Genomic DNA, 26137 nt, shown 5'->3' with positions numbered 1-26137 from the left:
TCATAAGACATAATAAAAAGTGTAATATACAATAATGTATGTATGTATGTACAGTATGTATAGGCTATAATATGATATAGAGGTGCAGCCTTGAGGCCATATTTGCTTCATTATTATGAGGATTGAGTGTGAATCAGACCGGCCGGCAGCTGCTGGATGAGAGGAGGAGGGAGGAGGGAGTAAGGGAGGATGGAGGAGGAGGAGGGATGCTGGGCTTGTTCACATAATAGCCGGCGGGTGAAGGCGTGGTGAGTGTGGCTCAATACGAGGCTGGTGTGTGTGTGTGTGAGCTACAGTATAGTACCGGAGGATGAACATGGACAGCGGCTGCACGGAGCCTCCCTTCCAGAGCTGATCAGGGAGGGTGAAGTGATCAATATGCAGCTATACCTTATCAATACCTAAACGGGGATACAAGGAGAGCGAAGGTAAGGCGATATATATACATGATGATGTGATGGGAGGCAGACTGAAACCGCCTCAGTGGAGCTGTGAGGAGACAAAGTAGACCGAGTCATGGACGCATGTGTGATCATCAATGAGAATTACAAACAGCATGGGTTTGGCTCTCTGCAGTGTTTCCTCCTCAGTGAAATAAGGGAGGAGTGAGCTTTTTATTTGGCACATCTGTCTTAGTCATGCATGGGGCTCAGGTGGAAACCACCCATCTAACAGTATACAGTATAGCCCACAGTATAGCTCATTCATTGTTCTCCTCTGCACAGTGGAAACCGGCCCTGAGGTGGGCTATAGTCTCATTAAAGGAGGATGCTGTGGACAATACTGCTATGTGTAGTAGTGGATGTGAGACAGTTTTATTAAAGGGGTTTGAGTAAGAAAAAAAAAAAAAAAGTAGTTTTATAATAAGATATTTGTCTGGTTTGATTGAAGCTATTAAGGAGATGCAGGGTGTATAATACATTGGTTCTAGGTATAGGGTATGTATTGGCAGGAATCTGGCGATACGTACCACAATACGGGGTTACGATTCAATATATCGCAATACTGTAAGCAAGGAGATATATTTCGATTTTAAAAAAAAAAGAAATCGGAGTAAAGTTTACTTTTTTAATGCAATCAGAACAGTGGGATCTGTGATTGCATTCATCACATCCAGCATCATACTACTACACACCACTTTGAGAGGGCACAAACACTGAAAGGACGCATATCTTTGCAAATCAAATGTCTGAGTTGAAGGTTCAGTAGGCAACAATTTTTCAGCGTTATTGTAATACAAGTGTTCTGAGAGAAAGCAAGACTTCTGCACTTCCTCGTGGCTCTGTTTTCAGGCTTTAAAAAATTTCCGGCTGCTGGGCGGTGCTTGGTATTTCCTCAGTAGATCTCAACATGGCTGCCGGGTCACAAACGTTCTCATGTTACAGCTAAACAGTTCACTACAAGATGTTTCTGAAAACATTGGAGGAGAGAAATAGTTCAGTAACAGAATATTGATTCATATTTGATCAGCGCTGCCTAGTTTGATCGGAGTTTGCGAGTGATTGACTCGTGGCTCTCATAGACAGCAGCTTGACAGCAGACCTCAGAAAAACTTTTTTTTTTATCATATTTGCTCCATTTCTACCCACTGCTTCTTTAATCTTTGCATGTTAACTACTAATTAAAAATCGATACAGCATTTTGGTGAGTCGATACAGTATCACAAAACATAATATCGCAATATTCAATTTTTAAAAATATTTTCTTACACCCCTATTAGATAGTATTTAAAAAAAATGCTTGTCCAAAGCATAGCCTAATTTCTTGAGTTTTTTTGTGCATTATTTTGTGCCTAATTATCATTTTCTATTTTGAAGCATATGCGATTTGTGACTATGTTGACTACTGGTGAACCAGGTGAAGCTTACAAGGACAATAGTTATTATACTTTTGGTGCAGGTTGGCCTCCTTGGTACCTTTGTGATTTTTCCATTTAAATGTCTTGTTCTGGCAGATTCTGGATCTCTATTTTTACTCCACTGGTAAAAACACGGATGAGCCCCGCAAAGACTGACACTGACCTACTGATATTATCTCAGAGTTGAAGGAAGAGACGCACACGTCTGTGTGTATTTAAAGCGCCATACGTTGTAAACAGGAATTGTTGCTGTGGTGGTTGCGTCTGCACATGTCCAGTGTGAAACTTTGTTGCTCTTCCTTGTTGGACAGGATGTCCTGTGTCATTTGTCACACCTTGTCAACTTTTTGAGGGGCAAGGGTCACTAAAGTTCTTGTTAACTCCTTCAATACATCTTCAACAGAAATTTTTCTTGAGCATCCTCACTTGTTTGTCAGTCTGAGAGCTTAAAGAGGCAGGTGTTTGATGCTGCTGCTGAGAAATGTCTCAGCGCTGTCGGTTGGCAACCGTCCATTTATGAATCAAAGCCTCCTGAGACTTTCTGAGAAATGTGCTAAAGACAGAGAGAGGGGGGGGGGAGATCTATTTTTGGACAGGCAAATAATCTTGTAGTCATACACTTCACACAGATGGAATGAATCTGATATACTATATTATAATAAGGTGCAAGCATAGCAGCATCGCTGAGGTGAAACAGGTTGTCAGGTGAGGATTTGGGGTAAGAAAGCATGTAGCTCTCCTGAAAATCCAAACTGATTAATCCAGTTTCAACATATCATAGCTGATCCTTGACATTTAGTTAAGGTTAAATCAATAAATATAACTTGATTACATCCCTATTATTCCTATGATAATGATGATTTTCACTGGGCTGCAGACACTCTGGTTCTTCGTCCAGATCTGGATATTTGGTCATGTTCCATTTTCTCCGCCCGTTCGTTCAACGTTATGCCTCAGTGCCTCGTCCCTGAGCTCTGCAGAAAGTCACCGCAGTTCTCTGTAATGAAATTCTGCAGTTTTGTGATAGCAGGAGTGTCAGTGGGGACAGCAGAGAATGACGGCAACTGGTGGTAAAGCTCTCATGATTGCTTTAGACTAGTCAATGTTTTGAATCAGTCCTATATGCACTACTGTGTGCTTTTAAGGTATTTAGATTTTACACTGAGACACTGCAGTTAGACAGTTTGGGGCTTTTGAAATATCTTTGACTTGAGCATCTTCACTATGATCAATAAAAGTGGAGAGATTCAAAAAACAAATGTATCTTGGATCCAGGAATAAATATATAAAAATGAAATTCTACATGTTAGAGTCTTTTGTTTAAACTCAAGATATCCCAACAAACGCACTCATGTTCCTCAGATGATGAACCCACTGAATAATTTTGGAAACTTCATGAGCTTTTTAGCACTACCTTTAGACCAACGTATAATCTTTGCACACAGATAATAGTACATAGTAACATTATAGATGGTTCCCCATGAAATGCTGAGCACTTTTATATTTCCTTGGATAAAAACTGTAAGGCTGTCCCCTCTTAGTTGACTGATCGGTCGTTTTGGTGTTAGTCGGCTAAGATTTCTTTAGTCAATTAGTCCTTTTTTATGCTTTTTCATGCTGAATGACTTATTTCTAAGAAACTTATGAGCACACTCTGGCAAAATGGTTAAGGTTAAGCATCGACCTTGAACAATTAAGGTTAAGATAAGTCGTTGGGCAATGAGTCTCGCTAGAGTTTTTGCCAGTTTTCGCAATTTGCGGGTTACCTTCTAGACACGACTCTTGGACAAATGCTAAATGAAATTCACTAGCAAATGTTGGCATGCAAACATGCTAAACAAAGGTGGTAAATATACCTGCTGAACGAGAGTATGTTAACATTGTTGCTGTACGCATTCTAACATTTAGCTCAAAGCACTGCTGTGTCTACATACAGCCTCACAGATACGCTAGAATGGCTGTAGACTATTAGTCTTGTTTATTTAAAAAATACTTTTTAAGTGTTTGTTGTGTTTAAGTGCCGAATCATCATTTTGAATTTCTCTGCAAATGCTATTACAGGTTTGTCGTGATCTAACAGACACTGAGCAGGTGTTTAAGTCGCATTGTTGCCTAACAGCACAGATGAAAGCCTTTCTTTGATTATGTGGCTTTTCTTCGTTTTAACACGCAGTCACAAAGGCTCAAGGTCGGTTCTTACGACAGCAGCTGAAACTATGTGCCTTCGAGCAGGACGCTCTGGAGAAAACACATGGTGATGGAATCTTTAATATTATAATATATATCTTGTACATCCATAAAATGAAAATATCTTTAAGGCTAACTTGTATATTTCGCTCCTACTGCTAGCATTACAGTCCTACAGAGACTGATAGAAGCAGATTTGACCACTAATGTCAGCCTTGAGTAAATATATCACAATGTCCTACTGCCTTTGTAGACGTCCTTTTCTGGGTGAGAATAAGAACTTGTACTGCATGATGACATCATTCATATGAATCACTCCTCTGTGATCCCCCGCCCTTGTAGCCCATTACAAGAGGTGCTGTGATTTATAAAAACAAAATGCATATTTCTTCTTTCAGGTTCTAATTTCTCCATAATATCCTGAGCCTCATTGTGCTCATGAATTTCCCGGATATCACAAACAGCCAGACTGGTGTTCTTTGGGAGATGCTGCTAGACAGATTACCTTTTGACCGCTGACAACATGAGTCATGATGAGATATCAGATGAGGTTTCAGATAATCCTGCGCTGTATCCTTCAGCCCTCAGCCTCTGTAACCATGCAGGGCTTCTTGCTGCAGACTGTTGAGTGTTTTATTTATTATTTTTCACTGCCAATACGCCTACTAATTAAGCATCCTGTCAGTGAGATTTCTTTAGGAGAGCTGAGACTTTCTTGCCATAATGTAAGACCAAAAATAATATAAATAAAATAAGAAGAGTAATCATTAATCATGCAGGTCTCTCTGTTGTCAGGGTCAGAGGTCAGCTACATGAGCTGCAGCTATTGTCCTAACATTATAGAGGAACTGTGTAAAATATCATGTACTCAAAACACAGAATTTAGCGTGTTTCCCTTTACCAACATCAGTGTATTGGGTGTCACATCCTTGATTTCACAGCTTTTATTTTGATTTCTGTCTTTGTTTCTTTAACCCATTTGTGCCCAAAGACTAGTATGATGAAGGAAAAATGCCACAGCATTTGTTCTGATTGGTTAAAAGTCTATGTTATTGACATACTTTGTATATAAGTATCTAACAGTGCAACTTTGACATTTTTAGATCAAATAAAAAATCTCATTTTTATTAACAGTCAAAGAAAATAACACAAAATAACACTTACATTATGTTTATTGGTTATTTTACACTACATATGTGTGCATATATTTGATATTCAACTTGTTATGAGTTCATAGATACTAAATACTTGTTTGCGCTTCTTGTCGTTTATGAGATACTGCCATTTTATTATCATACTATATCTAGTATTTGGGCCGATGGGACGGCTGTTTCTATTGCAAAAAACAGTAGTTCCATGTGCCCAAAGACTAGACATAGTATGATGAGAAAAATTCATTTTTTCAGCCAAACAGTTTGACCGAGTTTGGAAATTTCTTCACATTTGTGCTTATGCAAGCCCGGAGAAGACTAAACACGAAACACATTTTAAAAATTCACTGGCAAGCACAAATGGATCAATGGGCGTAGCCAGTCACTAGTTTCTTTATTGTGGTACTGGTGTTCTCAAAAACAAATCTAAAATAAAATTGTTTGTGAATGTGTAAACTATAATAATTTCCGGCTTTGTCTGATTGCAGTGGGCGTCTACATAAGAACATGTAACCATAGAGAGCAGACACCGACTTGTGCGTGATACAATCCTTCATCAATAATGCATGAAAACGGGAAACTGAGATAAGACGGGCTGCAGTCTGGACATGACATTTAACCAGTGTGACGTCTTAAACACTGACAGCCAGGTTACTCGGAAGACGGAGAACTTCTCCTGTTAGCTTATTGTACAACTTTCAGGTGTGATATGGTGTTATTTTGTTATAATTTCCATGTATTGTGGGATTTACATGTCTACATCTTAACAACCTATGTCTTATTATAATGAACATGGCTATTCTTTGTTTCTTTGTGAAGGAGGCCACATCTGCACATTCTCCAAGTCTCCACCGGGATATTTCACTGTAGCACAATATATAACAAGCTGTCTATATGCCAACCTCAGGCTCCAGTCTCGAGCCAAACCCGCACCCTGCAGCGTCTCTGGAGAGACGAACACAAAGACTGACAGCTCTTTCATCTCTTCCCTCCGTGTCTCTTTTACATGAAGGTTCAGTGCTTGTTTTAACCCCACAGGGTCCAAGGCTGGCCTTTTTTTACCGAGGTTGAATAGGTTGTGTTTGGTTGACTAAGCAGCGCCGTCTGCTGTGCTGTGACGAATACATCATGAGATGACAAATGATGAATGATTAGTCGTTTTAATCGATCAACAGAAAATTAATCTGCAACTATTTAGGTCACTTTTCAAGCGATTGGCTGCTTTTCTTTGTCTTATGCGAGTGTAAACTTGTTGTCTTTGAGTTTTGGACAGCTAGACTGACAAAACAAGCCATTTGAAGATGTCAAGTTGGGCTTCCAGCATATTGTGATGTGCATTCTTTACTATATTTGGACATTTAAATGTTATATTAATAACATTTTTATGTAGGCGAATAATAATAATAAAGAAAATACATCCACAGAGCTTTTAGAAAGGTGAATAAAAGCCAAATAAAGGCATCACTTTTCCTAAAAAAAATATTAGGATTTTAATCATTTAAAAGATTTTGGAACAAAATTAATGTTTTGTTTATCTCTGTAGATATCTAACGTTTGGTTCCCACTTCTAACAAGGCTTGTGAGACAATAGCAAAACAACATTGGTATCATGTGCCTAAGTCTCACTCCACTTGACCATAAAATATGCAGGTTGTGCCTAAATGTAATCAATAGCACCTTTAATCAGTGAAGAACATAATCACAAGCTGCCGCTCCAGTTGCTCATGTGCATTGTTGATTATTATTGTGTTTCCACCATAGTTTTAAATCCCAGCCTGTTACTGGTGACTTCTGTGTGTTGTGACAGAGAAACTGTTGTGCTGTCAGATATATAAATAGCGGGTCTTGTAATGATTATATAGCTCTCAGATGATTAATAGTGTAGATTCCTCCAACTCGCGGCTCCTCCTCCCACTCTCTTCATCTATATTGCATAAGCACAAGTCATCCCAGCTGAGTTTGATTCTCGTCTGCTGAGCTAATAACTGCTTATGAAAATTCCTCAGCGGCTTGTTTAAGAAGCCATTTTCTCCATATGAACTTCTTCTTCTTCTCCATATAGAAAAATAATAATCCCTGCACCATCTAGTGGCCAGTGCCTTTACTGTACACGCTTATTCCAGAGACATTGTGTGACCCCCCCACGATGCAGTCATAACTTCAAGCTCAAATCAATGCAATAATATTCCTCCACGCTCCACAAATTAATTGAACTGATTGAATGTGCACTTTTAATTTAGATCATGAAAGAGAATTTATGAGTGTGGCGAAAAAGACAGACGCATTATTCGGAGGCAATAATTGACAAAGTGCTCGTTAAAACATTACAGACGGCGTAATTTAAAGAAGTGACCACAGGTGTGTCCCCATTCTGACCCATTCAGGAAGCAGGGCAGTTTGTTTAATCATTTATTAGTGCAGCAGTGTGAATGAGAAGTGTGTAAAGTAAAGCCTCCTTTGAGTTGTTTCAATCACTTTAGTGGCTCTTTTATCAAATCACTCAGTTAAAATGTACACGAAAAGGAAGTATAGGAGAAACCTGATATCCAAGATCCACAGAGCAGCACACAAAGTGAGATAAGCATTCAGCAGACAATATAGATATTAACCACCTCATATCGACCTCTTGTGTTTCCTGTCTGACCCCAATTGTTGGTATTAAGAAGCAGTAAACCCTAAAGTGTGGTTAGGATTCTGCCCCAGCCTTCAGTCAGCTGTTGATTTCTCATAAACTGGCTCCGCTGTATATAAGCCGTCGCTGCACACAGCTCAGGCCCGGCTGCTCAGTCAATAACCTGGAACCTGGAACAAGTTGCCGGTTAATCCTGACAGTCTGTTACTGCTCACTCCAAGCCAACAATTTCATGGTCTGGATCCGTAATAAGAGTCTCTTATTAAAGGATGAGGTCTGGTCAGGGATGCATCCACACCTGCACGCTCCCCGGAGAGGTTTACCAGGTACAGCAGCAGCTGCACGGTTCACTGTTCAAGTGTTAGAAGTTGTGATCAGCCTCATTCTGTCAGGAGAGGAAAGGCTGTTGAATCTGTCTAAAGTGTTGCTTTTTTTTCAGTTTGTGAGAAGGTTTTGTTGTGAAACTGGTTAACCTCAATCTGTCATTTTTACTAGCTATTTGATTTATCGGGCGTACAGACAGTTTCTCTCAGTGTGTCTTAGTAGGCCGAGCTGATTTTGTGATCTAAGAATCGTTGTTTGGAGAGCATTGTGGTCCAAAATGATCTTGCACAAGGAAACATGATTTAGGTACGAATACCAGGGAACTGGATTCAATGGATGCAGAGTTTAGTCAGAATCTGTTATGAGGTTGCAGGTTATGGCTATAAACAGTTGCATGCTGGTTGGAACTTGATGCATAAATGTTTTATTGAACAACAGGATGCAAAGCTTGCCACATATTCCAATTATGAAGATATAAGCAGTGGTGGATGAGACATTCAGATCTTTTACTTAATTGAAAGTAGCAATACAACAGTGCAAAATACTCCATTACATGTTAAAGTTTAAAAATATTTCTTATGTAAAAGTACATACTGAAAAGATTTACTTAAAGTATCAAAAGTAAATGTACTCATTATGCAGGAAGTTGCCCCTTATATTAGTACATATTATGTTATATTATTATGTTTGCATTCATGTCTGAACAGCATTTTAATATTGTGGCTAGTGGAGGTGAAACTAATTTTAATATATTGTTGGGTAGTAGAAATGCATCATATTTTATATACTGATCATCATGTGTTTTGTGTGTGAGTAAAAAGTACAATATCTCCCACTGAAATGTATTGGAGTAGAAGTATAAAGTAGTAGAAGTACAGTAGTAAATGCTGGAAAGGCTGAGAGACTGAAAGAGCAAAAGTTAAATGTGAAAGGTTCAAAATGGTACAAATCCTTCCTTTGGTTGCTAAGGCAACAAATCCTTGAGACAATGTTTTTATTGTCCTCGACAACGTCAGTGTTTATTTTTCCTGAATTTACCACCGAGGCCTTTGCTCAGTTTGGCTACTGATAGTTTATATAGTAACTCTTTAAGACACTCTAGATATTTTAGTGTTCCAAGACTTTATTATCAGGCCTTATGTGTGCTGTATGGCTGTAAAAACATCACCAATACACGGGACCTGATGTTATTGTTCCTCGTGATGATGAACAGCTTGCAATCTGTTGTCACAAGCTCTGAACTTCCTCTTTTCTTCTCCCTGCAGATGACTGAGGGCAGACTGTGCCAAGTGCAGCTGCTGGACGACAGGAAGCTAGAGCTGCTGGTTCAGGTATGAATGCTCCCGACGTAAAGCGCCTATAATCAATGTTTTTACAACAACAATTGATCGAATGGCTATGTGTAATGTGAAAGGGGCTGCTGGTAATAATGGACCCACACAAAATGATCACCCTCAGCAGCTCGAATAAGCATCTTTCAGCTCATTGTTTTGTGTTTTTGGTTGCACCTGTACCATTTTAACTCACTCTCACTGTGTTGTTTTTGCCATTGTTTTTAGCGAAAAGGCTCTAAACACCACCTTTACACTACATGCTATGTACCAAGCAGCAGACAGACAGTCAGCAACTAGCTGGTGAACATAGTGGAGCAATTAGTAGCTAAAGAGCCAGATATTTCCCTCAGGAGTTGGTGGAGACCAAACCAGAGCTAAAAGGAGAGTGAATATTGAACTTTATTTATCAGGGGGTCAGAAATTATGACTCCAAATAAATGCTGATGTTGCTCCGTATAGATCTGGACGTGTAAATATAAGCAGGTGTTTTGCTAAGACGTTCGCCAACTTAAAATATGATGTCAGTGTCTCTCCCCGCAACTGGCCAAGTGACCTGTTTTTGCAAGTTTAAAGGTGCTCTATACAATATTCAGAGCATTAATACAGCAGCAAACAACTACTTGCTATGTAAAGATATAGAGGAGTAATGTCTACCTGAGCGGAGAATGAAGCCACTCTCCTTCTGTGTGTGAGCTTCTCCTTGCTCTGTTGCCTTTTAGTGTATGTCCGTGCATGTGAGCGTGCCCTACTGGCCGCCGCGCTGCACTGCTCGCATACTGCGAATACAGCTGATAACGCCGTCCCAACCGATGGTGCCGTCGTGGAAGCGTGGCACCCACCCTCCGGTTACCCTCAGGTTAACACAGTTAGCTCAGCCAGCAATAGAAATGCTCCGAAACTCGCATTTAGCACCTTTAGAAATAATAATGTCATAGAGATGTTTCTGTAATGTAATGATATAATGTGTGTTGCATATTTTCAGTGGGAACATATTACAAAATTTGTAAAAATGTTTAGAAGGGAGGTATATTTCCTCCATCCCATTCCCCCAAAATATATATGATTAGGCAGCATGTTGGTGAGTAGGAATACCACCCTCCAGCAGCATGACTTGGGTTAAATCCCTGAGTATGAGCGCTGTTGAAGTGTCCTGGAGCACAACACTAAATCCTCATTCCAGTGCTACTGTCTGCCCTCCAGTTGCTCTTTCAGTCTTACGTCTCTTTGGAGGGAAGGAAGCAACAGAAAAAACAATTTGCTGAAGTATCTGTGACACATTTATCAATTATTGTACAAGGTTTTTTTTTTTAATTCCAGTTGGTTTACAGCTAAATCTGCAAATCTTCCTCCACAGCCTAAGCTGCTGTCGTATGAACTCCTCGACTTGGTTTCCTCCCACTTCAACCTCAAAGAGAAGGAATTCTTTGGACTCGCATTTTGTGATGACAAGTATGTAAATTGTTGAGTTTATTTCTTTTCAGTGGTTTGAATATTCACAGATTTCCATACATGTGTGTTCGAAATGCAACTTTTTCTGAGGCTTCAGCCTGTTTGCTTTTGCAGTGGTCAACGTAAGTGGTTGCAGATGGACCGCAGAGTTCTTGAACATGACTTTTCAAAGAAATCCGCTCCCATCGCCCTCAACTTCCTGGTCAGGTAATAATTCATTTTCCCCATGCAAGTCACAAGATCTCCAGCAGGGAGCACCACTTTGTTGACATGGAGTATTAAAGCTGTAAGCTGTCAAACAAAATGTCCAGGGTAGTTCCTATCCTGATGTCTTCAACTGGTGGCTGAAAAAGCTTTGACTTTAAAGTGTCTTTTGGTAGTGTTCACCCTCACTCTCACCTACATTTCACACTTCTAACAAAAGCATTCACTAGGCAGAGAAAAGTGCATTGAGGATGTCCTATAATAAGCAGCAATAACCCAGTTAAGTTATCTTCATTTAACCTTTAAATTGTTGTGTGCATCTGCTTTTATCCTCCATAGGTTTTATGTAGAAAACATAACAATGCTTAAGGACATCATAACAGTCGAGTTATTCTTCCTGAATGCAAAATCTGCTGTCTACAACGTAAGTGTTTTTCTCCTGGTTTTTGAAGCAATGAAAAATGATGCGGCTAGTTGTTTTTGTTCTCCGCAGCTCCCCCGATGATTCACTGTCTCTGGACCCCTTGCAGCTCAGCAAACAATGGCTGCAGGGCACAGTTTCCCTACTCTGCCGGCTGGAATGTAAAGTAGACAGTCTAAGAAAATAGAAAAAAAACACAAGGCTTCATTTCATCCTGAGAAAAAGCAGAGGTTATTAGGGCAACGCAGAGATTATTCTATGTTTGGATCTAGAAAGCTTTCTCCACATGGACCACATTTCCTGCATCTTGCTCATTTTGTTTCCTAATATTGATTTATTATGTCTCTCAGGGGATTATAGAAGTGGAAAGTGAGAACGTCTTCAAATTAGCTGCAAATGCTTTGCAGGTTAGTGCCTTTTAATTGCCTCATATACACACGTTAATTACTGCATCTAAAATCCCTTTAAAGTATGTAATCTAATAAGATGCATTTCCCTTTTATAACTAGGAGGCGAAGGGAGACTACACGAGGTAAGTGCCTATTATCAGCTGGGTATTAAGAAGTATTTAACAGCAGCCGGACAAGTTAATAGTAAGCTTTTAGCGAAGGCATTCAATAGGTCAAAGCAAAAATCAATGGCAGTGTTATGTGAGGTTTACCACAGACTGCTGAGAAGCTTGCACCATGCAACTAATGAATCTCATAGTGCTGATAGAGGCCGAGTATTGCAAAGCAGAGACATTGCAGAGGGTAAGAGACTGTGATCTGCGTTTAACAGGACTGTCTTTTGATATTACACATGTAGTGATCAGAGGGAACAGTGCAGGTCTTTGTGCAGGTCGCCACCTGGCTCTGACTGGTGAAGTGAGATGGTCTAGGGCAGGGGTCAGCAACCTGTACTATCAAAAGAGACATTTTAAGCCAAAAAAAAAATCTGTCTGGAGCTTTAACACATTAAAGCATTGTAATGAAGGTAACACAGTCTATTAAGTCTAATGTGTGAGGGCCCAAGTGCAAATGAGTGGCAGGACATTGAAGAAATATTCTCAGGACATTTGGCTGGAAGCTGTCGCTGGCTTTTCAGCAAATCTAGTGTGCTTGTTCTGGAAATGTCTTTAAATTACTTTTTTGTTGTTTTCGAATCTGTCCACGCTCTATTAAATTGTTTATTTTCCTCAGAGAGTATTCTTTATTGGGATTTTGAATCCATAGCTAACCTATTGAGCTATTGAGGTTCGGCAAAACTAGACGATACATTGTCGGATGTAGACATACATAGGCTATTACGCCCATTTTGATTGACTGAAATGATAAAAGTTATTTTTATTCAGTGCATAGGCTACATATTATTACAATTGGAGAATGTAAGAATCACCGTAGAAAACAATGATAAATGAAAATGTTAAAAAAATAACAGGTATTAATTTCCATTATCCATTTTTTAAATCTAAAGAGCCATATGTGGCTTCGGAGCCGCAGGTTGCTGACCCCTGGTCTAGGCTTACAGACATCTATGTTTATATGAGTAAATTCTTTATTATGGTAGCTCTTAGGGTTGTAACTACCAGTGAGGGCACTGAGGTCATGTCCTCTGTATTTCTTCTGGGATTTTGGGGGGGATTTAAGCAACTTCAGGAGTAATCTACAATTTAAAACCTACTCATTTAGTGGCTGATTCCAGAAGTTTTTTTTTTAGACACTCAGTATATTTACATTTGAGTGCTGGTAGGCCAAAGAATAAAGGATTAAGTATTCCTGGAAATGTGAAGAATACAATTTACACAGATTGACAGTGCTGGGAGAAGTATTCAGATCAATTACTTAAAAGTACAGCGTATGGGATTCGGCGGCATCTAGTGGTGTGGTTGCAGATTGCAACCAACTGAGTACCCCTCAGCTCTCTCCTCCCTTTCCAAGACTGAGGTAACGTGAGCCGCCGAGTGCAAAACCGCGGTAACGCTGTTCGCCTCACTCAGAGGCCATTCTTAACCCATAATAACACTACTTTAGGAGCAACAGAAGTCCGACGGTGGCTGGCAGTACCACGGTTTTACACTCTGCGGGTCACATTACCACAGTTTCACAAGCGTGTCTGCGAACTACGGTGGCCTTCAGGTAACGTAAAAACATGAAAGGCTCTCTCTAGAGCCAGTGTTTGGTTTGTCCGTTCTGAGCTACTGTGAAAACATGGTGGACTCCGTGAAGAGGACCCGCTCCCTATGTAGATATGAAGGGCTCATTCTAAGCTAACGAAAACACGATCAATAGTTTCAGGTGATTATACACAAATTAAAACATAGCTATGAGTATTATATTCCATTTCTGCTAATAGATGCTACACACTTTTCCTTTAAATAAAAGTTGCAATACCACAGTGTAAAAAAGTACTTGTTATGCAGAATGGGCCCTTTAGTGTTAGTGCAGCTGTTAGAGCTAATTTTAATTACTTTATTTACTGTTGGGCAGTTATTCTTAGCACTTCATATTATTCAAAGTAACTCCAGCTGTCAGATAAATGTACTGAAGGCCAACTGTTCACAATGTGCTTCTGAAATGTAGTGGAGTAGAAGTTGTAGACTATCAAAATACTCAAAAACATCAAAATTGTGCTTAAAGCCATTAATTGAGTGAATGTACTTACTTAAAATATGAACAATCCAATAAGTGCAGTTAAGAGGGAGATTGCCCACTCAGCTTCCAAAAGTGTTCTCATAGCTATGTTTCTTCTCTGTTTCAGTGATGAAAACACCAGAGCTGACTTGAAGAAACTACCAACTCTTCCCACCAAAGTACTCAAGGAACACCCATCACTTGCATACTGGTATGCTTACAGGAAAATGCCTATACTTGTGTCTTAAAGAAGACCTATTATGCACATTTTCAGGTGTATACTTGTATTTTGAGTTTCTACTAGAACATGTTTACATGCTTTAAAGTTCAAAAAACGCTTTATTTTCCCAGTACCACCTCTTTTCACCCTCTGTCTGAAACGCTCTGTTTGAGCCCCTGCCCCTCCTTCCAAAAAGCCCTGTCTGCTCTGATTGGTCAGCTGGCCCACTGTTGTGATTGGTCAACCGAACCAAACTCTTCAGACTCTGTTCCAGCTCCGCTCTAACTAGCTTTGTTTGAGGGCATGCCAAACCAGCCGCCAGGCAGGTATTATGTAAATGTGTTACTTGGTGACATCACTACATTACGGAAGAAAAGACTTCAAGCAAGGCGTTTTAGGCAGTTCAAGAGCAGTGTTACTGTGGGGGAAAAAAGCACAATAGGTCCTCTTTAAAAAACATCTTAAAAGCATTCACTGATTTTAGTTTTTACATGCAGCTAAAATACATTCATACAGAATGGTTTGGTCTTATACTGTCCATCAGTTTAAACGGTGTCTTCTTTGTGTGATATTGCAGTGAGGATCGCGTCATTGAACATTACAAGCCGCTGAAAGGAGTCTCCCGAGGACAGGCCATTGTGCAGTAAGTACTGAAGAAAATGGTTCGACCCCAGTAATGAGACGATGAATGCTATTAAGCTTTAAGTTCATTAATCTTCCTCTCACCTCTATTAGCCTTCCCTTCTCTCCGTCTCTCTCTCTGGCACTCCTTTTCTCATCATCTGATAGAAATCAATAGCTCCCCTTCAGTTGCCGTCCAGTGAATCACCCTGATTCACACGTCTATCTTTTCACATTTCCAAGGTAAACCACAAAAAGCAGCTAGTGGTTTTAATAAAGATTGTTTTTGTTCTAGGTATTTGACGTTGGTGGAATCGTTGCCCACGTATGGCGTGCACTATTTTGAAGTAAAGGTAAGGTTTTCTGCTGTGATTTAATGGGAAGTGACAGCTGTTGCTCTTGAAACTGAGTCCAACAATCAAGCTGTGTTCTTGGCTTACTGCAGGATAAACAAGGGATCCCGTGGTGGCTTGGAATCAGCTATAAGGGCATCGGCCAGTACGACCTGCAGGATAAATTAAAACCTCGAAAGGTAAACATTTCCTGCTGCACCGTCTCCGAAATGGCTGCTGCTATTTCTCTATTTCACTAAACCGACAGTTGGACATGATAGCACAGGGTTAAGGATTGCTGCTGTGATGATTCACCACCTCAGATTCATGCATCATCTAATTCACTCCAGCAAAAGGCTGGGCTTCAGCTGCTGCAGCAGACGAGGCCAGACTTGACTTGACAAAATTGGAGCGAAATCTCAGTCTAGAGAGTTTAATGAGGCTGGAGAGTTTTCTATAAAGTCTGTGCCAATCGCACATGCAGTGTGAACCTGCTTTTCTTGTTTCATTGGTGTTGTTTTAGCGTATGGGTTGATGGGAGAAACACCCATGTGAGTGATCCATCAGCTATGTCGTCCAATCTGGTATATCTACAGGGTGCAGAGGTGCAGCGCAGGAGGACGAAAGTTCAAAACAATTCACATTAATTTATTGGCTCTGTCTTCCTGTTCGAGCCTGGCAATCGCTCGACGTGGTGCAATCCATCTTTGGCTGCGGAGTTCCAAAGATTGTGCAAGCAGCAGCAGCCGGCTGTGCAGGCAGGCAGCTGTGTGTTTTTGGGAGAGGAGTGGAGAGGAGGGAGTGAGCTGGTGATGTCAAAGAGAAAGGGGGCTGGATTTGGGGTGTTATAGTGCATGTTCTCTGAGAATACCTGAGGAGACAAGTTAGGAGCTGACAGAAGAAGGAACAAAGTGTTTGTGTTGACGGCGAAGTAAAGGAGGATTTAAAAACTTAAGAAACGGAACCTGTGAACATACATTAAACTGGTAAGACTGCACTTCTTTGTCTGGTTGGAAGTTTTTACTGCAAGTAGACTGAGATTTTGTTCTTTAAATAACATTTACTAACATTTGAAATATTCAATCAACAATCAATCTTTAAAATGTATATTTTTTATAGTAAAACTGGGTGTTTTCCTCTCCATTGTTGTTACCGAGTGATATAAAAAATACCCCCCAAAGCAGCCACATGTTGGATCGTTTTCCGTGCCTCATTCAGATCTTGTCCAGACACACAGTGAGTCACTGACCCTAATAGATTGTTCATTTGTCAGTGAGCACCTGGGTGATAACAGGGATGGACGTGATGAGCCATGGAAAGTGTTGTGTATATTGCGATGAGTCTGTGCGTAATGTACCCTTGTGGCATTCTTAGCTTTCCAACACCTGCGTTATTGCAGACTTGGCATCCCAGACTGTAAATGACAGCTCATGTTACAGTCTGGCTTTTTTTAATGACAGGCTAGCCAAAACACCTGCACTGATAATCTTTTTTTTTTCTAATAGTTTATGTGATGTCAGTCATGATGGTCGTGGCAGTAATGCTACAGATGGTTTTGGTAATAAAACGTGAATTTTCACCAGGACTAAAGGCTCAAATGGACACATTTTAAAGCCATTATCCCTGACGCTCATCTCTCTGCAGGTTGTGGATTACAGAGCATAATATTCATTTCCCTAATCAGATATTTCTTATTTCTACCCACAGCTTTACCAGTGGAAGCAGCTGGAAAACTTGTACTTCCGGGAGAAGAAATTTGCTGTAGAAGTTAATGATCCACACAGGTGAGCAGCAGGAGAGATTCGCCTTTGTAAACCGCCTTTAAGTTGATTATTTTGTTGATTATTTTTGTGTTTTCTAGCCTCTAATTGAGTCTCTCTCTCTTCAGTATTTATCTAAAGAGATCATTCATAGATCACTGTTGCTTTTATTTGAATTGTGATTTTAAAAACTCAACCCCTGATTTCTTGCAACAGGAGAGCAGTAACAAAGCGCACCTTTGGGCAGACGGGCCTACTCATCCACACGTGGTATGCCAGCCATTCTCTGATCAAAACCATCTGGGTCATGGCCATCAGCCAGCATCAGTTCTACCTGGACAGAAAGCAAACCAAAGTAAGTGTCAGTCATCAGCCAGTACATTACTTTTAATACTTTACTTTTTTAACACCTTCCACTAATCTTTGTTGTACATTTCTTTTGAATTCTTTTAGACTAAATTAGGAACAGCAAGAAGTGTGGAGGAAATCGCCATGGATCTCACGGAGCACGGAGGAGCCAAAATAAACCGACTGGGAGACGCAGGCCTGAAGAATAACTTCATAACAGCCAGCAACGGGAGCCTGGTGTCTACAGGTATGTCAGTTCATGAAGCAAGTATCTATTAAGCAGTGGTGGAATGTAACTAAGTACATTTACTCAAGTACTGTACTTAAGTACAATTTTGAGATACTTGTACTTTACTTGAGTTCCACTTTATGCTACTTTATACTTCTCCTCCACTACATTTTTTGAGGCAAATGTAGTTTTTACTCCACTACAATTATTTGATAGCTTTAGTCACTAGTTACTTTGCAGATTCAGATTAATAATAACAAAAAAATCAACCTATACAATTATGATATATTATTTAAGATTAAGCTACCCAGCAGTATATACAGTCATTGAAATGAGTTCCACCTTTACCAGCTGCGACATTAAAGTAATGAGCACATTGATTGACCCAGTTATATAATATACATTTTTCTGAAATGGACCATTCTGCATAATGACTACTTCTGGTAACTAAAGTATATTTTGGCGCTAATACTTTATTAATTTTGAGTACAGGACTTTTACTTTTTTAACTCTACTGATCTGAAGACTTCTTCCACCACTGCTATGAAGTTTTTTGTTGTTGTATTTTTAACAAAATTCTTCATTTCAGATCTGATAAACTCTGAGCTGTTTGTGAATTGAAAAGTAAAGGTGACATGTTGAAAAGTCAGCTCACAGTATCATAACTTGGATGTCATTTTTAGATGCATGTTGGCAGTAAGAACATTGTGTTCACAGGTTCTGCCGACTCTGAAATGAGTGAAGAACAGAAGAAAGAGAAACTCTCTGAGCTGAGAAAGAAAGAGCAGGAGATCCAAGATATTCTGGCCAAGAAAACAAAAGAACTGAAGAAGATTTGCCTGAGAGAGGCGGTGAGAAATCATTTTTAATTAACACTTCTTCTGCTCTGGTGCTATGTTTTGCACGGCACATGTACATTTTTTTCCAGTCAGCTGAACTGTTATTAAGATTGATGGTTTCTGCTGCTACGTTCGGTTCAAAGCCTTCTAGGTATTTTAAGGGGCTTGTTTTTTTTGTGTTTTCAGGAGCTTACTGGCAAGCTGCCAAAAGAGTATCCCCTCTCCTCAGGTGAAAGACCGCCGCACGTCAGACGGCGAGTTGGCACCACTTTCAAGTTAGATGACCTTTTCCCCTACAATGAGGTCTGTATTTAACGGTTTGTCTGTAGCATGCATGTTAAAGTTCATATGTTTCACTCTTTGGCTTTAAACAACAACAAATCCCACAAAAAGATCACAACCAACAATGAACTGATCCTACTAACAAATATATTTTGTGTAGCCATAGAATGGAGCATTGGTACATTTTTCTGTATAAGGCCATATTACAGGATCTGCCTCCGTGTCTGTGTTCTCTACTGAAGCCTAAAACTATCAGTAGCTGCAACCTTCAGTCATGTGGACAAATTATGTACGGCATTCCTTGAACCTGTGCCATTTTTGGTGAATGTGCTCTTCAATTTTTTGCACCCTCATCATAGTGTGAGCTACAGAGACGTTTTAAACTAGATTATTTTATAAGCATGCACGATTGTAAAAACAGGATTAAGGACTACTTGTATGTAGTTTTGTGTTTTATGTGAATTTTTCTATGTTGTTTTTAACTTTTTGCTGTATGTTATTTGTGTTTTTATGTGGGAAATTGTCATGTTTCTCTTTTGGCCAGTACTCCCTTGGAAATAAGATTTTAAATCAAGATTCAAGATTAGAAAAACTTTGTCTATCACATAAAATTGTCTTAAATTAGGGGCTTACAAACAACATATAAACATACACCCATGAAAGACACAAAAAAATGCATTAAAAACACAAACAATTCCATATATAAATAAGAGCCGGTGTGCAAAGCTGCATTAAAAATGCAATGGGACTAAAAATCGTATTCCCCTGTGCCATTAGAGCTCCGTTGTTTTCCGAAAAAGTATTAAAACTACATCAATGAGCCACACTGTTGTGCTGTGTGACTGTTTGTTCCTTCATTACAATCAACATGAGCACTGTAGTTAATCCCACATTCAGTTAGTGCTACAAATACTTGCTGAATCCGCAGCTAAAAATAGTCCCCAACTAATATAAACTACTTACTCTTGTTTGAGTAACATTTGCTGAAGAGTGCAGTGTTTTAGGAAAGTATCCAGCCTTTTAAAAAAAATTAAACTATATCCATTTTTAAAGATTTACCACTTCAGTAGGAACCAACTGTCTTGTGCCACAGAGTAGGGAAGTCAGAAAGTATTGAGAGTGCTGTTGGTTTCAGTCTTTTCATGGAATTTGTTCACAATATCTAAAATACAGAATATCGTCAGCCTTTTCCTGTATAGCACGTACACTCAGATATCATCAATAAGGTCAACTTGACATAAAGACCTGATGATTTACTTATTGTTATCTCTGCTTGTGTTTGGCTGCAGGATCCCTTCCTGAGGAACCTGGAGAGCAGGTTTGCCCTGCAGCAAAAGATCGTGGAGGCGGCTAAGAAGCTCGCAAATGAGTCCGAACTGTGCAAAACCGTCAAGAAGAAGAGGAGGAGAAACTGTTTGGACGCCATGCACAAACTCCAGCAGATAGAGGACGAGATGAACCAGTACAGAATCAAGAAGGGGAAAAAGCCCACACAGCGGGCCTCGGTGATCATTGCAGGTACGGTGCAGCTTAATCTGGGATTATCATTTTAGTCATATTCAAAGTAAACATGGATATATTTCCTCTTTCTCCAGATGAACTTATCCGTTCAGACTGTAGCTCTCTGTCTAGTCTCCCACTGGATGACGGTGAGTCAGACATCTGACCTGTTAATGACCTCCATAATACTGATCATTATGACGACTTTTAAAAGAGTGTCAGTATTGTTACTGTGTATTTTCTGTGTATTCAGATGACTCAGACGGTGCCAGTCAGAGGCCACGGTCACGGTCTGTCCAAGGCTCCCCTCAGCTCAGTCCGATGCGATCGCTGGGAGCTGAATATGATGAAAGACAGGGATCTCCGCGGGAAAATCACCATAACAAGAACCACAGCAGGTGGGGAAACAGATTTCCTGTCTAGTCTACTATAACTTGTTTCACAACTTTTGATTTTATTGAAAAGCTTTCCTTGGAATGAAACAATTATATTATGATTTGGCAGAGAGTCTGTAATATTTGTCGTGTCATGAAACCTCATTCCTTTCCTCACGTCTCATCTCTTCCCTTTTTATTTTTTGTTCCTCTCCGCCCCCTTTTAGATTAGCTTTTGAAGGCCAGGATGCTTCCCACTACTACCAGAATCCAAGAGAGGTCTCCTCCACCCACAGTAGTCCCTATAAAACCCTTCCCAGACCTCCTAGAGATCCACGCAGCATGCCTCCCACCCCGGTTATGACCCGCAATGCCTACAGCAGCAGCCAGCTCAGGTGTGATCCGCTGCATTGCCAACACTCCTTCTCCTCAACAATAACTTCACTTTAACCTAACCCTCACTTCTCTCAACCCCCAAACCTTTCACCATACAAATCCCTAACCTTTATTTGAACTGATAAATCCGGAAATATTATCCCATTTTGTTCTTTTAGGAGTTTAAAAGTTGTGTCCCTTCTCCAGGTCGGAGGGGTCTCCTCATTGCTTCAGGCATCGCAGCGGAAGTCTGGAGTCGCAGCCCCGGCTAAGAAAAGATGGGGACTCCGAGAAGCCCGTCTTTATCTTGTCGCCGGCCCACCGCAGCAACAGCACAGAGGTGTTAGAGGACTGCTCGTCCTACACCAGCCAGTCCAGTCTGGACTACTGCGGGGCGGCCAACTCCCACTACAGCACGCTGGACTCCCGATCCTCAACCATGCATCGCCTCCACAGGAAGGTGGAAGTGTATGGAAATACCGGGAGCATGCCCAACTTGGTCCAGCATCATTCTTCTGGTTGTAGTTATTCATGCGACACCTCACCACACTATGCACCCAGTGCCTACTACGTCGCCGGCTACCCCTGCCCCGACATGGAGCCTTACGCTAACGGTGCCTACGTGTATGAGAATGAAGTAGAAGGCCACTACAACGTCAACCCTTCCTACCAAATAAATGGCTACCACGGACACGACAGGTTCAGGAATTACAGCAGTGACCGGGCGGATAGTCTTTCCCAGAATCCGTACGCGACAGTGAGGCCGCCGCGGAACAGAGAGGGGCCCAGGAACGAGCTGTTGGCCAAGAACATGCAGAAGGCGCTGGTGGCAGAGCATCTGAAAGGCTGGTACCAACGGAGCAGGGGCGGAGGGAGGGGGATGCTGGCTGGATACGACTTTGACAGCGGCTCCCAACTCAGCCTGGGCTACCAGACCATGCCGGCGGCCTTCAGCCACTCCAGCAGAACCACCTCCTTTTCATCAGGTGAGATGACATCCCTGAGCAGTGTGAAAAAGTCTTGGCGTTGGCAGGAAAATATAACAAATAACATTACAACCCCCAACATGCCTCAAAGAGCTGCCAACCCACCCAATGTAATTTAATTTATGTAGGTTTCAGTGGAGAGCTGTGTCCAAAGCTTTTCCAGGCTGCCAATAATAGAAGAGAAAATTAGCCCCAGTTTGTGCCTCTAATGTCATTACAGTCACAGAGCAAAGCATCTCTGTTTTCTGAAAGATAAACGCTTGGTGGTTGACTTACTGCTGATCAAAAGGTGTTACCAGAATCTCCAAAGACTCTTCTAACCATCTGGATTTATGAAAAAATGTTGTGTTCTGCACGTTAAAAAGGATGTTTAAGTTCAATTCAGACATGTTGACAAAGGGGTTGAAAGTCTTTTTTATTGTATGTAATAGTGAGATATGAGATGTACAAACTGGTACTAGTAATGTATTAAAATGGTATTAAAAGGTATACATTAGGGCTGTCAATCAATTGGAATATTTAATCATGATTAATTGCATGATTAGCCATGATTAATTGCGATAATCACACATTTTTTATCTGTTCAAAATGTACCTTAAAGGGAGTTTTGTCAAGTATTTAATACTCTTATCAACATGGGAGTGGGCAAATATGTTGCTTTATGCAAATGTCTGTATATATTCATCACTGAAAATCAGTTAACAACACAAAACAATGACAAATATTGTCCAGAAACCCTCACAGATATTGTATTTAGCATAAAAAAAAATGCTCAAATCATAACATGGCAAACACATGGCATTTGATTATCATAAAGTGGGCATGTCTGTAAAGGGGAGACTCGTGGGTACCCTTAGAACCCATTTCCATTCACATATCTTGAGGTCAGAGGTCAAGGGACCTCTTTGAAAATGGCCATGACAGTTTTTTCTCACCAAAATGTAGTGCAAGTTTGTGTACATTATTTTCCCTTCTTCACAACAAGCTAGTATGACATGGTTGGTACCAATGGATTCCTAAGGTTTTCTAGTTTCATGTAATGTCAGTATCTTCACTTCACTAGCTTTAAAACTGAGCCCGCTACAACCTCCGAAAGGTCGATTGCATTAACGTGTTAAATCAGTGGCATTAGAACGAATTTGCGTTAACGCGTTATCATTGACAGCGCCAGCATGATTACATGTTAACTTAGATATTGGTCCAAAAAACAAACAAAAAAAGGTTTAGCATGTCTATATCCCAAAATTATGAGTTTTTTTGTGAAGTGGCAGCAACAGCGCTGTAATAACACATTGCCATATCATGTGAAGGGTAATTGTTTGTTTTGGCAATAGTGAAGTTAAGCAGTACTTAAGAGTGTTTCCAATAACAACAATTATTTTGAGTTCGACTCCAACATTAGCTGAGTGTTTTTGCTTTTGTCTTGTTTGCAGTGTCCTCAGTGGAAAGTGCAGGTAACTGGCGCAACCAGCTGGCAGTCGGCCTGACAGAGTACGATACGCCCGACACACCTCAGTACCCGCACCCTGCAGCGCCTGCATCTCCGTACAACCGCAGTCCCTCGCACAGCAGGTGAGTGCTGCAGATCACTAAATCTCCACACTGAGCCGTGGATGTCAAGTCAATTACAGACAATTGGGGGTTGTTCTTTCAGTTTAATTATTAGTGGAATTTTAGATAAAATCCTGCTTGCTATCTTAAGGCTGCAATAATTTGATGCTCAGTGGCAAGATATCAGTGCCACTCCTGTTTCCTGTAATGCATGTTGCGATTTAAGGCCTTTGTTTTGTGTGCTGCTCTGCCTCTGGATAAAACATCACATTGTATTTCTGTGCCAAGAGGTTTTATCTTGTGTGACCTGAATCTATTGAGCTCATAAAAAAACCTAACCTCAAGGACCTTCTCTCTCTTTCTTCCTGCCTTTCCTCTTTCCTTTCTTGACTTATGATTAACGTTCATGTGTGCAGATTGCCTCCAGAAAACAAAGTGTCTGACACAATGCCTAAACAATCAGAGTCAGTAGAGGTGGTTGGCTCTGAGGCCACTAGTACAGATGAACCGTCAGACAACCATTCTAGCACTTAAGGGTGAGACCAATCACAGCGGGCTGCTTTGTGTCGTGGTGCCAGTCATCTCCATTTTGATGTCCCATCTTCATTCGTGTCCTGTAGCTTTAGTCAATTCATGCACATTTTCGTATTGTGATCCGTTGATCTTTTTTTACAGCACCGCCTTTTGTATTTGCACAAAAATGTTCCACTCATTATCTTGATGATCTTGCACCTGACATACAGCGAGGAAAGGACATACCTGATTGTGGTTCATCGCAATGGCAATGCAATGGATGGCAATCCATTTTACAGTATCTTATAGATATTTCAGTCTGGACCAAAGTTGTGGACCGACCAAACGACATTGCTATCCCTTGAAACGTCCAACTTTTTAGCCGCTAGCATGACTTAAATGTAAGTTAACATTACTCCATGTAGCCAAAGTCATATTTCATGTCTTTTTCTCAGATGTGTGGACTCGAGTCACAAATTTGAAGACTTTAGAATTGACAAAGTCAAAAAAGACTTGCAACTCAACTTGGACTTTAACACCAATGACTCGTGACTTCTCTCGGACTTGAGCCTTTTGACATGAAAATACTTGATACTTTACCCCCAAGCCCAAAGATTAAAAAGTATGTTATTTAAAAAGTGTGACGGTTCATTTCCTGAACCGTTAACGCTATTAATTCCCAGCAGGTCAACACTTAATTCCCTAAATCCACTTTGTTTGAACCAATCCGACAGCATCCAATCAAGTTGCAGGAGAGAACAATGAAGAGCTAATGTTACGTTACAGAGCGCCAGTTGGAAAAAGTAATACCAAAGATGGTTTTGTTTGCGTACAAAAACTATGCGGTGGTCAAAAGAAAACGCAGTATGCAAAAGTGCGGGTCGAAAATGGCATTAAATCTGATGAAGAGTGCATTATGACTTCTTTAGGACTTGAAACTCAAAGTTTAGGACTTGGGACTTGAGTGCAAAGACTTGAGACTTGTGACTTGCAAAAACAATTTGATCCCACCTTTGCTTTTTGGTGTATTGCATTTCCATTTCCATCCCTCAGTTTTTCCCCACAAGGTTCAGTCATTTGTTCCTTGTTCTCAAACAGTTGAACTACGGTAGATTTGACATACTCTTGTCTCACTGTGTGTACAGATTCCACCTGGACGGAAGCTACATGAGCATCCGCTGAAGAGGACCAAACCAAACTTTGGCACAAATAAAGCCATGGCCAGCAGCACATGAAGGGGGTGAAGTTGAAACAATAGGCTGTGTGCACCAACTGTTGTTGCTGCCAGACAAGACAGGGCCTTGGGAGATGTTCTGTCTGCAGAGTCTATGTGTACGCTGTCCTCTGAACACAGTGATGATGACACTCTTGAATGACTTTCCCATGTGCCTTGGATTGGATGAATTGTACAGGCAGATGAGAATGTGTCTAGGAACTTTAAGGTGTTGCACAACCACACTGGATTCAAACCCTATTGTGTTTTAAAGAAGAAAAAAGAGGCAACGTTTGTTTTACTGCGTGTATTTTAACAGGAACTGGCTACTGCCTTATACAAAAACAGTAGGTTATACAATAAAAATGATTTTCACCACTTTCATCTCAGTACAGTATGATAAAATCATCTTAAATATGACATATAAATTGAAAACAAAGCTTGAACATGTTCACAATGTGACATTACATGAACTGAATTGATCATTCGTTAGAGCAGACTGTGTATTTGATGAATTTCCATTTCTTCCTTTAGTTCAACTTTTAATCAGAATGTATCATGTCAATATTGTTTATAGAACCATTTGTCTTTGTTGGTGGCGTAATGTGTTTTAAATGCATGGTAAGGATATTGTTTTTTTTTTATAACAACTTCTTTTTATAGCCTATTAACAGAAGACCACTGCCGTAAAAAACATATTCATATCTCGTTTGTTTTCTCACATATTTGTACAGTCAGTGTGTAGTTATATGTTGTTAGATGTTGTCATAAAATATTTTCCACTGGGAACAAGGATGTGAATAAATACATGTGTGACATAGA

The 26137-nt window shown here is 40.4% G+C and overlaps 1 protein-coding gene across 2 annotated transcripts; it reads left to right on the top strand.

Moving 5' to 3' along the window:
- The first annotated feature begins 231 nt into the window (after positions 1–231).
- On the top strand, positions 232–26137 carry frmd4bb (FERM domain containing 4Bb). 2 transcript variants are annotated; one of them, XM_037772386.1, is made up of 24 exons: positions 232–428; positions 9418–9483; positions 10841–10935; positions 11050–11142; positions 11479–11563; positions 11911–11967; positions 12070–12092; positions 14300–14383; positions 14970–15035; positions 15309–15366; positions 15459–15545; positions 17053–17129; positions 17322–17460; positions 17559–17700; positions 18400–18533; positions 18708–18824; positions 20093–20321; positions 20399–20452; positions 20557–20701; positions 20905–21072; positions 21260–22038; positions 23472–23610; positions 24006–24125; positions 25248–26137. In XM_037772386.1, exons 2-23 carry the CDS (start codon positions 9418–9420, stop codon positions 24121–24123), a joined length of 2955 nt encoding a protein of 984 aa, XP_037628314.1. In that variant the 5' UTR covers positions 232–428; the 3' UTR covers positions 24124–24125; positions 25248–26137. The 2 variants fall into 2 exon arrangements, with proteins under 2 accessions (XP_037628314.1, XP_037628315.1); XM_037772387.1 differs by lacking the exon at positions 24006–24125 and having other exon boundaries at positions 233–428.

This window comes from Sebastes umbrosus, chromosome 6 (assembly GCF_015220745.1).
Source record: "Sebastes umbrosus isolate fSebUmb1 chromosome 6, fSebUmb1.pri, whole genome shotgun sequence".
In the NCBI taxonomy this organism is placed as follows: Eukaryota; Metazoa; Chordata; class Actinopteri; order Perciformes; family Sebastidae; genus Sebastes; species Sebastes umbrosus.
Note: the sequence above shows the minus strand (reverse complement) of the source record. Positions and strands in the feature narration are given on the sequence as shown.

What these genes read in the sequence shown, in the direction of transcription:
- frmd4bb (XM_037772386.1), top strand. Translation starts at nt 9,418, where the DNA reads ATGACTGAGGGCAGACTGTGCCAAGTGCAGCTGCTGGACGACAGGAAG. An exon ending in TGCACTATTTTGAAGTAAAG is followed by an intron (nt 15,367 to 15,458) that starts GTAAGGTTTTCT and finishes GGCTTACTGCAG; the next exon opens with GATAAACAAGGGATCCCGTG. An exon ending in CGCAGTCCCTCGCACAGCAG is followed by an intron (nt 23,611 to 24,005) that starts GTGAGTGCTGCA and finishes TCATGTGTGCAG; the next exon opens with ATTGCCTCCAGAAAACAAAG.